Here is a 12010-nt window from a genome sequence, read left to right as displayed (position 1 = left end):
GACAGTACAGTACAGTATAGTACAGTAGTACAGCACCGCTACTCAGTTCAGACGGGTCTGATTTTTACATCAACAAATCGACCCGGGAAAGAAATCATGACCAAATGTTCTAGTCAAATTTTCTTAAAAAAAAAAGAAAAGATCTACGAGTTCACAACGCATTGTCATGACAATTTTGAAAAATCTACGTATGAGTTTTGTATCCGTTTTGCACTAGTGTCAGAGAACCAATGCTCTACTTTCTACACAGAAGACTGTGTACTTTTACTCAGTAAAATTTTGAATTCCGGACTTTTACTTTTTACTTTTACAAGTATTTCTATATTGCAGTATTGATACTTTTACTTAAGTAAAACATTTGAGTACTTTTTCACCACCACTGAAGATGAGAGATATCCGAGAGCAGGTTGAAGAACAAACAAGTCAAGACAGACAGACAGACGAGACTAAAACTAAAAATGGACAGGCGGACAGGAACATTCCTACAGCTGTAATGTAGTGGCTCTTGAAGGAAAATGACACGTTATATCAACCCAAATCCCAAAGCTTCTTCCATCTAGGGCTACATGCTTTGTGGTGGGACTGTGGAAAACTGAATGACATGGAATGAAGATGCTTTTCACAGAGCACTCGTCTATAACGTCACGCAACACACGTACTAAAAGCACACACACACACACACACACACACACACACGCACACACGCACACGCACACGCACACAAGTTTGTCCATGTTATATGGTTTTCATAACAAGTCTCTTGATGATTTAAAATATCTCTTTACACCTCTCTCTCTCTCTCCCCCCCCCCCTCTCTCTCTCTCTCAGTTCCACAGACACTCTCAGTGTGCTTGTCTCTCTACCACATTCATCCCCAGCTGCAGTAGGCCACCCTCCACCCTCTAGGCCTGTAGAGATTGGTGCCATGTATCAAAACGCCCATCGCCACCCACTCCCTTCCTGCCAACCAGCATGACACGCACGCACGCACGCACACGCACACACACACACACACACACACACACACACACACACGCACACACACGCTTTCCTGCCCAGTGGCACTGCCTTTCTCATCTGAGCTTTATTTTTGTACCGGATGGCTAGAATTTATAAAAGAAAAGCATAGAGCCAAAAAACTACGGGATAAATAACTGTGTGTGTGTGTGTGTGTGTGTGTGTGTGTGTGTGTGTGTGTGTGTGGCAACCCTTTTGCCTGACACATTGAAAGGTGCACACACACACACACACACACACACACACACACACACACACACACACACACACACACACACACACACACACACACACACACACACACACACACACACACACACACACACACGAAAAGCACAATGGCGGGGATTGTGCAGCTGCCTTTTAAGTACACCATCTGTGTGTTATTTCCGTAACTACACAAACACACGGACGCACGCACACACACACAAACACACACACGGAAGGACGCGCACACACACACACACACACACACACACACACACACACACACACACACACACACACACACACACACACACACACACACACACACACACAACAGGATATTAGCTGTGGTGGCATTGTATGCTAGGCTAAGATAGACAGTCAGTCAGTGGCTGAATAAACAAAAAAAACATGTTTGTCCTGCCAGCTGTGCGTGCGTGCGTGCGTGTGTGTGTATGTGTGTGTGCGTGTGTGCGTGTGCGTGCGTCTAACCGTGCGCGCTGTCCTGTGTTTTTGCCAGCTGTTGAAGTGACAGACATGGCCGACGTGCCCAGGCTGTGATAGATGTTGCCAGGCTAGTGTTGCTCTGGGTGCCAGCAGCGCTGTATGAACGTGTGGCACGCAGGCACGCACGCTCAATCTGCCACCAGGTTCCAGAGCTCCAATCACTCCCTTATTGGATTTAACCCATTTAGACCTGAGGCCGATTCTAAAAAAAAAATTGCTTCTAAATCCTGACAGTTTTCTGAAATACTTCATGTTTCTGTATCAGTGGTGCTCAATATTTTATGTCAAGGACCCCTAGAATTATATGTATTTGGCTGCCGACCCCCATCTGAAAAGATGTTGTTCCAGGAACCCCCCCCCCCCCCCCCCCCCCCCCCCCCCGCCCAAAGGAAAGATTTGAGTTAGAAACTTTCACTCTGATGAAATTATTTGAGGCACATTTTCACGATTTTTCAAAAAATAGCAGACCTACGAGCTCGTAGCGTGCCACTCGGTGTTTAGAACACCAAAAGGGGTTCCCGCCCAGAATGGGTTAAGAAAAGGCAGATTGGAAAAGACTGTTGTCGCATGAGATGTGGTGATGACGATGACGGTCCGTCTTATGTCGACCCAAACACACTCAGACATCTTCTGATGTCGGAGGGGGCTCCGCAAGCCTATAGGCTCCAAATGCGTCGGTTTCTGAGGGTTGGCTGAGGGTGTGTGTGTGTGTGTGTGTGTGTGTGTGTGTGTGTGTGTGTGTGTGTGTGTGTGCACGTGTGTGGCTAAGGCACCGTGCCACTGTGGGATAGACAGTGCAAAGCCCAGGGAAGAGCAATATTTTCGGGGATAGACTAGATGTTCATCATGCTGTCTACACCATGCAAAGAGACAGGCCCTTGGTCTGTCTGTCTGTCTCCCTCCCCCCTCTCTCTCTCACACTCACACACACACTCACACACAAACACACACAAAAACACACACTAGCACACACACACACACACAGAGAGGCACACACTTGGGGACACACGCGACCGTCTCTCCTGACACGCGCGTGTGCACGTGACATCGGCGGTGCTCTGATGGTGGCTAACATATGTACAGTGTCAGCAGAAAAACAAGTCTAGGATCGAGGCAGCTCGACTCCCTGAGAAACCACCGAGAATGACAGGCAGATGTATGAGGTCACGAGGGCGTGCATCACTGTCGACGCCGGCAAAGCCACCGCACGGGTGTGTGTGTGTTGTGTGCGTACGTGTGTGTGTGTGTGTGTGTGTGTGTGTGTGTGTGTGTGTGTGTGTGTGTGTGTGTGTGTGTGTGTGTGTGTGTGTGTATCGTTGTTGTCGGGTGGAAAGCGTGCAAGTCCAAAACCGTTCCGTTTTATTGAAACATTTTAAAAGAGTAAAAGAGTGGATCTACAAGATCACAGTCACAACGTGCCACACTCCGTGCCAGTAGGACAAAGCAGGACATGAATTTACGAAAACACATAAAAAGACAGAATTTGGAGATACAAGATTTGTGCGCGACGATATGTATGTTGTTTTGTAGGGAATAGAAAAATAACCAGAGTTCCAATAGATCCAATGTAGTTATTATTAGTGTCACAAGCTGTTGTTGATACAGTGATTAATTGAACTTAAATAAATAATAAAACACACAGACACACTTAAAGATGGAGTGCCGTGATGTTTGGGTATCTTTTCCAGTTTTTCATGTGTTTATGAGGTGACAGTACTTCATTAGACCCCTTGCTGTGGTTGTTATGGGCAATGTCGTCTTCCCTTTGTATTTAGGGTTTCTACCGGGAGGCTGAAACCTTGACAGTCAAACGTGCCAAAGAAAAAAACTGTGATATAGTGACATCACAATATCATCCCCCTCCCCCTTTATCATACAACAACAGCTGTGGGTGCGGCTTCAGTTCAGGTTGAGGTTCAACCACCCACCAGGCAAACCAGGCGTACTTAATGAACTGCATGGTGGGAGTGACAATAATATCTGACGATCATGTTTTAGGGTAAAAAAAAGACACGGCACTCAATCTTTAACCACTTTTGACCTGTGTGTGCGCGTGTGTGTGTGTGCGCACGCGTGCGTGCTTGCGTGCGTGCGTGCGTACTGGCCCCGGTGCTCACCTGCCAGTTTCATCCCACTCTGCGGCGGCGGTGTGTGCGTGATGGGCGAGGTGATGCCCACGGGTGGGTTGCGCCCTCCTTTCCTCAAGGCGTTGGACTGTCCCAGCAGGCTCTGGGGCTTCTTCAGCTCCCTGCCTCCTCCCTCCATTAGCCCCTCCCCCTGCGGCGGCGCCCGCTGCTGCTGCTGCGTCTTCTTCCATTTGTGGGCCGCCTCCGTCTTCAGGCTGCCCGTGTCATAGACCCCGCCTCCGACTCCGCCTCCTCCGCCCAGGCTCTTCCCTCGGCCCGACGTGGTGTTGTCAATGTCCCAGGACAGACCGCTGTCCACCAGGCACCTCTTCTCTGCGTCCGTACGCAGCTGGAGAGAGAGAGAGAGAGAGAGAGAGAGAGAGAGAGAGAGAGAGAGAGCGAGAGAGCGAGAGAGAGAGAGAGAGATGTCAAATTGTATTCAACCACCTTAACTCATTGGCGGCGCTGTTCGCTAATCTATGGGTCACCATTGGTTCCTGGAGTTCCCCGGCACACCACGTGACACGTCGATCACATGACCGGGGGGAAAAAAACGACTTTCCCAAGCTTGTATGATCCGGTGGGAAAAACACCACACAATGCATTCGTAATGGACATCCTCATGATCTTTCAAAGGTTGGTGAAAAATGCTATGAATCCTGCAGTCAAAGTGTTAAAGACTAGTAATCATATGTGTATTCCTGGTATCGAGTGATCTCTGCACATAAAACTACTGTACATGATACAGCAACTACCTTTAAAGATGTTTTAAAATGTACATTCTTGCGTCACGTCTTTGGTGATTTCACGCGAAGTCCGAACTCGGAATTGGGGGAAAGTCTAGACTGTTCTGCTTCTCTGTCCAGGAAAATCTAAGATGATCCGCAGCCTGTGATCTTTCAGAGCCAATAACTGGGTCAGTGTTGTCTCTGAAAGCTCTCATCTCACGCTCTGTTTGGACACTTCAAAGGCAAGGAGACCGCGCCAGCACGCCACATGCTGTTTAAAAGAGATAGAACACACACACACACACACATGTGTCGACACCAACACGCATGTGCGCACATGTACGCTCAAATACAAACACACATATACAGATGCCACCCATGCAGATATATCTCTTACACGTGCACTCAAACACACACACACACACACACACACATACGTGGAGGATATGTGAGACACATACACACTGAGCAGGGAAAATAAACATTGAACTCCAAAGGTAATCCAATAAGGATAAGGAAGGAAGAATGTTAAACACTAATCTGTAGGAAATGTGAAGAGGTCATGTTTGAGTTAGAGTCAGGGGTTTTCAACAGGTGGTCCGTGGACCACTGGTGGTCCGTGGAGGTATTGCATGTGGTCCCTGACCATGCATTTAGTAATGTAGCAAAGTGAAGATTTTGTATTTTCTTTGCACGGAACAGGAATTACTGGGAAGTCTGATGTTAAGCAATTCCACAGAAAAGACAGTTAAAATCTCAAGAAGGGTGAAGTGTACCAGCTTGCCTGATTGAGTCATCATTATTAGGACATGTGCCCATAATAATCATGTCATCATGTTGAACTATTTAAAAAAAAAATATGGCAAAGGGTTTAGGGATAAAGGTTAAGGCACGCCCAAGATATATAGGGCCACATGTGTCAGTACTGTACATCATTTAACCCATTCAGGCCTGACGTCGAAATAAAATAAAAACGTTTTCTAAATCATGACAATTTGCGTGTGTGTGTGCGTGTGCGTGCATGTCTGCGTGTGCATGAGTGTGCGTGTTCATATTGGGGTCAGGAGGGTCTCAGTTCTCATGCAGGCTGATAAGGTTAGTGTCTGCAGGTCGCTGGGGTCAACCTACACTCAGACCCTCTCCCTCTGTCAATAACCAGGGTTCATGTCCCACTCTGATTCCCCCTGTGTCGCACACACAGCTTTTCATTCTTCACACTGGTTTTGCTTTCTATTTATTATGTTCTCAATATTTGGAACCTGTTTATTATTATTACTATTAAAGGTGGAGGTTTGGGGTTGTGTAAGTTGCCTTGACATGATGCAAGTCTAAATATTGGTCAATTTTCGAATAAACCGGATCACCTACGTATTGAAAATATCTCAACAATATTTGGAACATCACAGCAACGTAACTACACAACCCAACCCTCTACCTACGTAGGGTTGGGACTAACTACACAACCCTCTACCTACGTAGGGTTGGGACTAACTACACAACCCTCTACCTACGTAGGGTTGGGACTAACTACACAACCCTCTACCTACGTAGGGCTGGGACTAACTACACAACCCTCTACCTATGTAGGGTTGGGACTAACTACACAACCCTCTACCTACGTAGGGTTGGGAATAACTACACAACCCTCTACCTACGTAGGGCTGGGACTAACTACACAACCCTCTACCTATGTAGGGTTGGGACTAACTACACAACCCTCTACCTACGTAGGGCTGGGACTAACTACACAACCCTCTACCTATGTAGGGTTGGGACTAACTACACAACCCTCTACCTATGTAGGGTTGGGACTAACTACACAACCCTCTACCTATGTAGGGTTGGGACTAACTACACAACCCTCTACCTATGTAGGGTTGGGACTAACTACACAACCCTCTACCTACGTAGGGTTGAGACTAACTACACAACCCTCTACCTACGTAGGGCTGGGACTAACTACACAACCCTCTACCTATGTAGGGTTGGGACTAACTACACAACACAACCCTCTACCTACGTAGGGTTGGGACTAACTACACAACACAACCCTCTACCTACGTAGGGTTGGGACTAACTACACAACCCTCTACCTACGTAGGGTTGGGAATAACTACACAACCCTCTACCTACGTAGGGTTGGGACTAACTACACAACACAACCCTCTACCTACGTAGGGTTGGGAATAACTACACAACCCTCTACCTACGTAGGGTTGGGACTAACTACACAACACAACCCTCTACCTACGTAGGGTTGGGACTAACTACACAACACAACCCTCTACCTACGTAGGGTTGGGACTAACTACACAACCCTCTACCTACGTAGGGTTGGGACTAACTACACAACCCTCTACCTACGTAGGGTTGGGACTAACTACACAACCCTCTACCTACGTAGGGTTGGGACTAACTACACAACCCTCTACCTACGTAGGGTTGGGACTAACTACACAACCCTCTACCTACGTAGGGTTGGGACTAACTACACAACCCTCTACCTACGTAGGGTTGGGACTAACTACACAACCCTCTACCTACGTAGGGTTGGGACTAACTACACAACCCTCTACCTACGTAGGGTTGGGACTAACTACACAACCCAACCCTCTACCTACGTAGGGTTGGGACTAACTACACAACCCAACCCTCTACCTACGTAGGGTTGGGACTAACTACACAACCCTCTACCTACGTAGGGTTGGGACTAACTACACAACCCTCTACCTACGTAGGGTTGGGACTAACTACACAACCCTCTACCTACGTAGGGTTGGGACTAACTACACAACACAACCCTCTACCTACTTAGGGTTGGGACTAACTACACAACCCTCTACCTACGTAGGGTTGGGACTAACTACACAACCCAACCCTCTACCTACGTAGGGTTGGGACTAACTACACAACCCTCTACCTACGTAGGGTTGGGACTAACTACACAACCCTCTACCTACGTAGGGTTGGGACTAACTACACAACCCTCTACCTACGTAGGGTTGGGACTAACTACACAACACAACCCTCTACCTACTTAGGGTTGGGACTAACTACACAACCCTCTACCTACGTAGGGTTGGGAATAACTACACAACCCTCTACCTACGTAGGGTTGGGACTAACTACACAACACAACCCTCTACCTACTTAGGGTTGGGACTAACTACACAACACAACCCTCTACCTACGTAGGGTTGGGACTAACTACACAACCCTCTACCTACGTAGGGTTGGGACTAACTACACAACCCTCTACCTACGTAGGGTTGGGACTAACTACACAACCCAACCCTCTACCTACGTAGGGTTGGGACTAACTACACAACACAACCCTCTACCTACGTAGGGTTGGGACTAACTACACAACCCAACCCTCTACCTATGTAGGGTTGGGACTAACTACACAACCCTCTACCTACGTAGGGTTGGGACTAACTACACAACCCAACCCTCTACCTATGTAGGGTTGGGACTAACTACACAACACAACCCTCTACCTACGTAGGGTTGGGACTAACTACACAACACAACCCTCTATCTACGTAGGGTTGGGACTAACTACACAACCCAACCCTCTACCTACGTAGGGTTGGGACTAACTACACAACACAACCCTCTACCTACTTAGGGTTGGGACTAACTACACAACCCTCTACCTACGTAGGGTTGGGGTCCGGGACTGGGGAAACCGGATCAGACATTGAGGAACCAGATATACAATTACAATACCAGTGATTCTCAACTTTTTAATTTCAGTGACCACCATAACTCTGAGAGTGTACAAATGGGGGGTGTGTACACTCTCAGAGGCTCCTTTTCCACTAAAACAACTGGTTCGTTCTAGAACTGGTTCCATTCTGAATTATTAGAACCCTGGTGCTTTCATGGAACCGGTGGCTATTTTTTGGTTCAATTAATTTTCAGTGGAAACAACTATTGAACAGGTTCAATATTAGGAAGGGGGAAAAAAAAAGCAAACCGGTTCAACCCCGGTGGAGAAGGAAGGGCCTGAGGGAAATTCTGCTTTAGGCTCAACAAGGTGTCTGCAATGTGGTGCAACGGTTACACACAGAGCCCAGAGGCCCTGTGTGTGTGCGCACGCGTGCATGCGTGCGTGCGTGCGTGCGTGCGTGCGTGCGTGCGTGCGTGCGTGTGTGCGTGCGTGCGTGCGTGCGTGCGTGCGTGCGTGCGTGCGTGCGTGCGTGCGTGCGTGCGTGCGTGCGTGCGTCACAGTTCCATGCTCAGTATACACATTGAACACGCCAGTTGCCCTGGAGACTCATATGTTGAATTCCTCTTTTTATTAAAACCAATAGACCCCCATGGACAGGTTCACATCGCACCAGGAATGTGTAGGAGCACTGCACGTGCGTGTGCGTGTGTGTGTGTGTGTGTGTGTGCGTTTGCGTGTGTGTGTGTGTGTGTGTGTGTGTGTGTGTGTGTGTGTGTGTGTGTGTGTGTGTGCTAGAACAAAAGGACTGCACAATGTTGATAAAACATTGTAATTTCCTCACAGGCATTCTCTTGCTTATTGAGTCACCGGGGGTGTGTGTGTGTGTGGGGGGGGGGGGGGGGGGTTGAGGAACACATAAACGTAACTGTAATAAAATGGTCATATGGGTCCACTGTTATGGACCCAAGGAGTTTAATTAATACTCATAATTTACCACTCCCCATCTCTCTCTCTCCCTGTTTCATGTCTACCTACTGTACTATCAATAAAGGCATACAAACCCCAAATAAATCTTTAAAATAAGAAGGAAAACGTATACTTTGAGAGAGATTAGATTGTATACACTCTCAGTTTTATAGGCCACCTAATGCCAAAAAACACAAGTAAGTATAAGTATTAAGTACTAATTAGTAATTATAAGTCTATGGTCCAGTAACTTGTGACAGTCCTTATACAGTTACAGGTGGATGACTGACCACTGAAGGATTCTACGATTCTAACTGGTTAAGAAGAAGAAAAAGAAAAAGGGGAACATTGAACATTGTTTCCTTTTTGGAACACTATCAGACCGAGGTGGGACGTGGGCTGATGATGCCTGGTTACCATGGTAATGATGCTGTAGGGGGGGGGTTACTATGACTACCACAACAAGGCTTGGAGGAGGAGGGAGGTGCCCCGGTTTTCGTCCGGCTGACTGGCCCGGATGCAGGGCTGCAGATGGCTCTGTGTGTAATGTAGGCCTGCGTGTATTCATGTGTGTGTGCGCGCATGCGTGCGTTCATGTGTGAGTGTGTGCGTGCGTGCGTGCGTGATTATCTATACTGTATGTACACTTGTACAGATGGTTGTGTTCCAGTCATGTCCTTCAGTACAACGAAAAGACAAAGGCCCGTTCCGCAATCTCAGCATCCCCGTGTGTAGGTTGCCATGGTTACCCCGATTCTCCTCTCTCTCTCTCTCTGTATGTCTCTCTCTCTCTCTCCGTCTCTCTCTCTCTCTCTCTCTCTCCCCCCGTCTCTCTCTCTCAACTCCCACCACTTCATCCATACAGCCCACACTAATGTGGAGGTGTGACCTACATCAGACAGATTGGGAAAATGCACGTACAAATAAACACACACACACACACACACACACACACACCTACAGAAGCAGTCTGGCACCACAGTTACAGACAGATCCCTGGGTGGGAGGAAGCTGAGAGAATCACAGCCTTGAAACGCTCCACTACAGCACTGGTTCTCAAGTCTCAACCTGTGGGCCGAGGCCCACTGGTTGGCCAGGAGGGTATTGAAGGCGGGCCCCAAAAAAATTATTGGCAAAGCACTAAGATTTCAATGATAACAAGAAAATGTTTTTTTTTTCTTTAAAAACAGAACAATGAGTTTTCATTGTGATACCAATAAAGGAACGATTTAGGATTGCTTGATTGATAACTGAAAACAAACGTGCTCTTTGTGATTCAGGACCCAAATGAAAACAAGACCGCAACGAGTTGTTTTTGGTTCTATGCTTTTAGACCAAGTGTCTGACTATACTCTGTTGCATTTCTGTCTAATACAGTATTCAATCAATCAATCAATCAATAAATGCACCCACTGCCATGTCAAGTGATCAGACGGGCGGGCCGCGACTCCCGCGAGCGCTTTCTAGATTTTCAAGGGCTCTAATCCACTGCACCAACGTACAGAAATACTCCGATATATAATCCTCAGGAAGGAATGCACTAAACTAAAGCAATGCAGCGTCCTCATGGTCGCATGGTGCATCTCTGCATCTATGCATCATGCAGCCATGCACACGGTGCATCTCTGCAGCATGCAGCCATGCACACGGTGCATCTCTGCAGCATGCAGCCGTGCACACGGTGCACCTCTGCAGCATGCAGCCGTGCACACGGTGCATCTCTGCAGCATGCAGCCGTGCACACGGTGCATCTCTGCAGCATGCAGCCGTGCACACGGTGCATCTCTGCAGCATGCAGCCATGCACACGGTGCATCTCTGCAGCATGCAGCCGTGCACACGGTGCATCTCTGCAGCATGCAGCCGTGCACACGGTGCATCTCTGCAGCATGCAGCCGTGCACACTGTGCATCTCTGCAGCATGCAGCCATGCACACGGTGCATCTCTGCATCTCTGCATCATGCAGCCATGCACATGGTGCATCTCTGCATCATGCAGCCATGCACATGGTGCATCTCTGCATCATGCAGCCATGCACACGGTGCATCTCTGCATCTCTGCATCATGCAGCCATGCACATGGTGCATCTCTGCATCATGCTGCATATCGATCACTGCAGAGGTGATAAACATCGCCGTGCGTGCCTTGAATACACAACCAGCCTGCATGGGTCCATGATTCCTGCAGGACATAGTGTCCTATTAGCTCCTTTTGTGTGTGTGCGTGCATGCGTGTGTGCATGTGTGCATGAGAGAGAGAGACAGAGAGAGAGAGAGAGATAGAGACAGAGAGAGAGAGTGAGCATGTGTGTGCATGTTCTTCTCCTCACTAGAACATGTTGATAGAGTGTGTATTACAAATCACTCAGCGCCTCATCAATACTGCTCTGGATTAACAGTTTGCCGCTGTTCTGTGGCCAATCCATCAACACCACACAGCTGTGTCAATGTGTGTGTGCGTGCGTGTGCGTGTGTGTGAGTGAGTGCGTGCGTTGCACTTACCACCACAGCTGAGTTTCTGCGGGAGCCAATGGGAGTGGTGGGAAGGGAGTTGAGGGTGGGACTCGTGTTGAACTCCTCGGAGCTGAGGTTGTCCGAGCCGTCACTCAAACCGCTGCTGATGGAGCTGCTCTCGTCCCAGCTGCAAACAGACACAAACAACAACACAACGACAATACATCAGAACATATAGATATACTGTAATACTGTACAATACAATACTGTAAAGTAAGGACTATTCATACAGTTTTAGGTGATGAGGTGACCACAGAAACGGTGGTTAGT

General features: G+C 48.0%; 1 protein-coding gene across 1 annotated transcript in view; it reads right to left on the bottom strand.

Annotated features, from left to right (window-relative positions):
- The window catches only part of LOC306915978 (neuron navigator 1-like), a 79497-nt gene that overhangs the window by 35975 nt on the left and 31512 nt on the right, over positions 1–12010 (bottom strand). The window contains exons 2-3 of the mRNA XM_079493680.1: positions 11729–11867; positions 3849–4206 (exon numbers count right to left, since the gene is read on the bottom strand). Coding sequence (XP_079349806.1) covers positions 3849–4206; positions 11729–11867 — 497 coding nt within the window. The remainder of the gene's footprint in view (positions 1–3848; positions 4207–11728; positions 11868–12010) is intronic.

This window comes from Electrona antarctica (genome assembly GCF_951216825.1).
Source record: "Electrona antarctica genome assembly, chromosome: 2".
NCBI lineage: Eukaryota > Metazoa > Chordata > Actinopteri > Myctophiformes > Myctophidae > Electrona > Electrona antarctica.
Note: the sequence above shows the minus strand (reverse complement) of the source record. Positions and strands in the feature narration are given on the sequence as shown.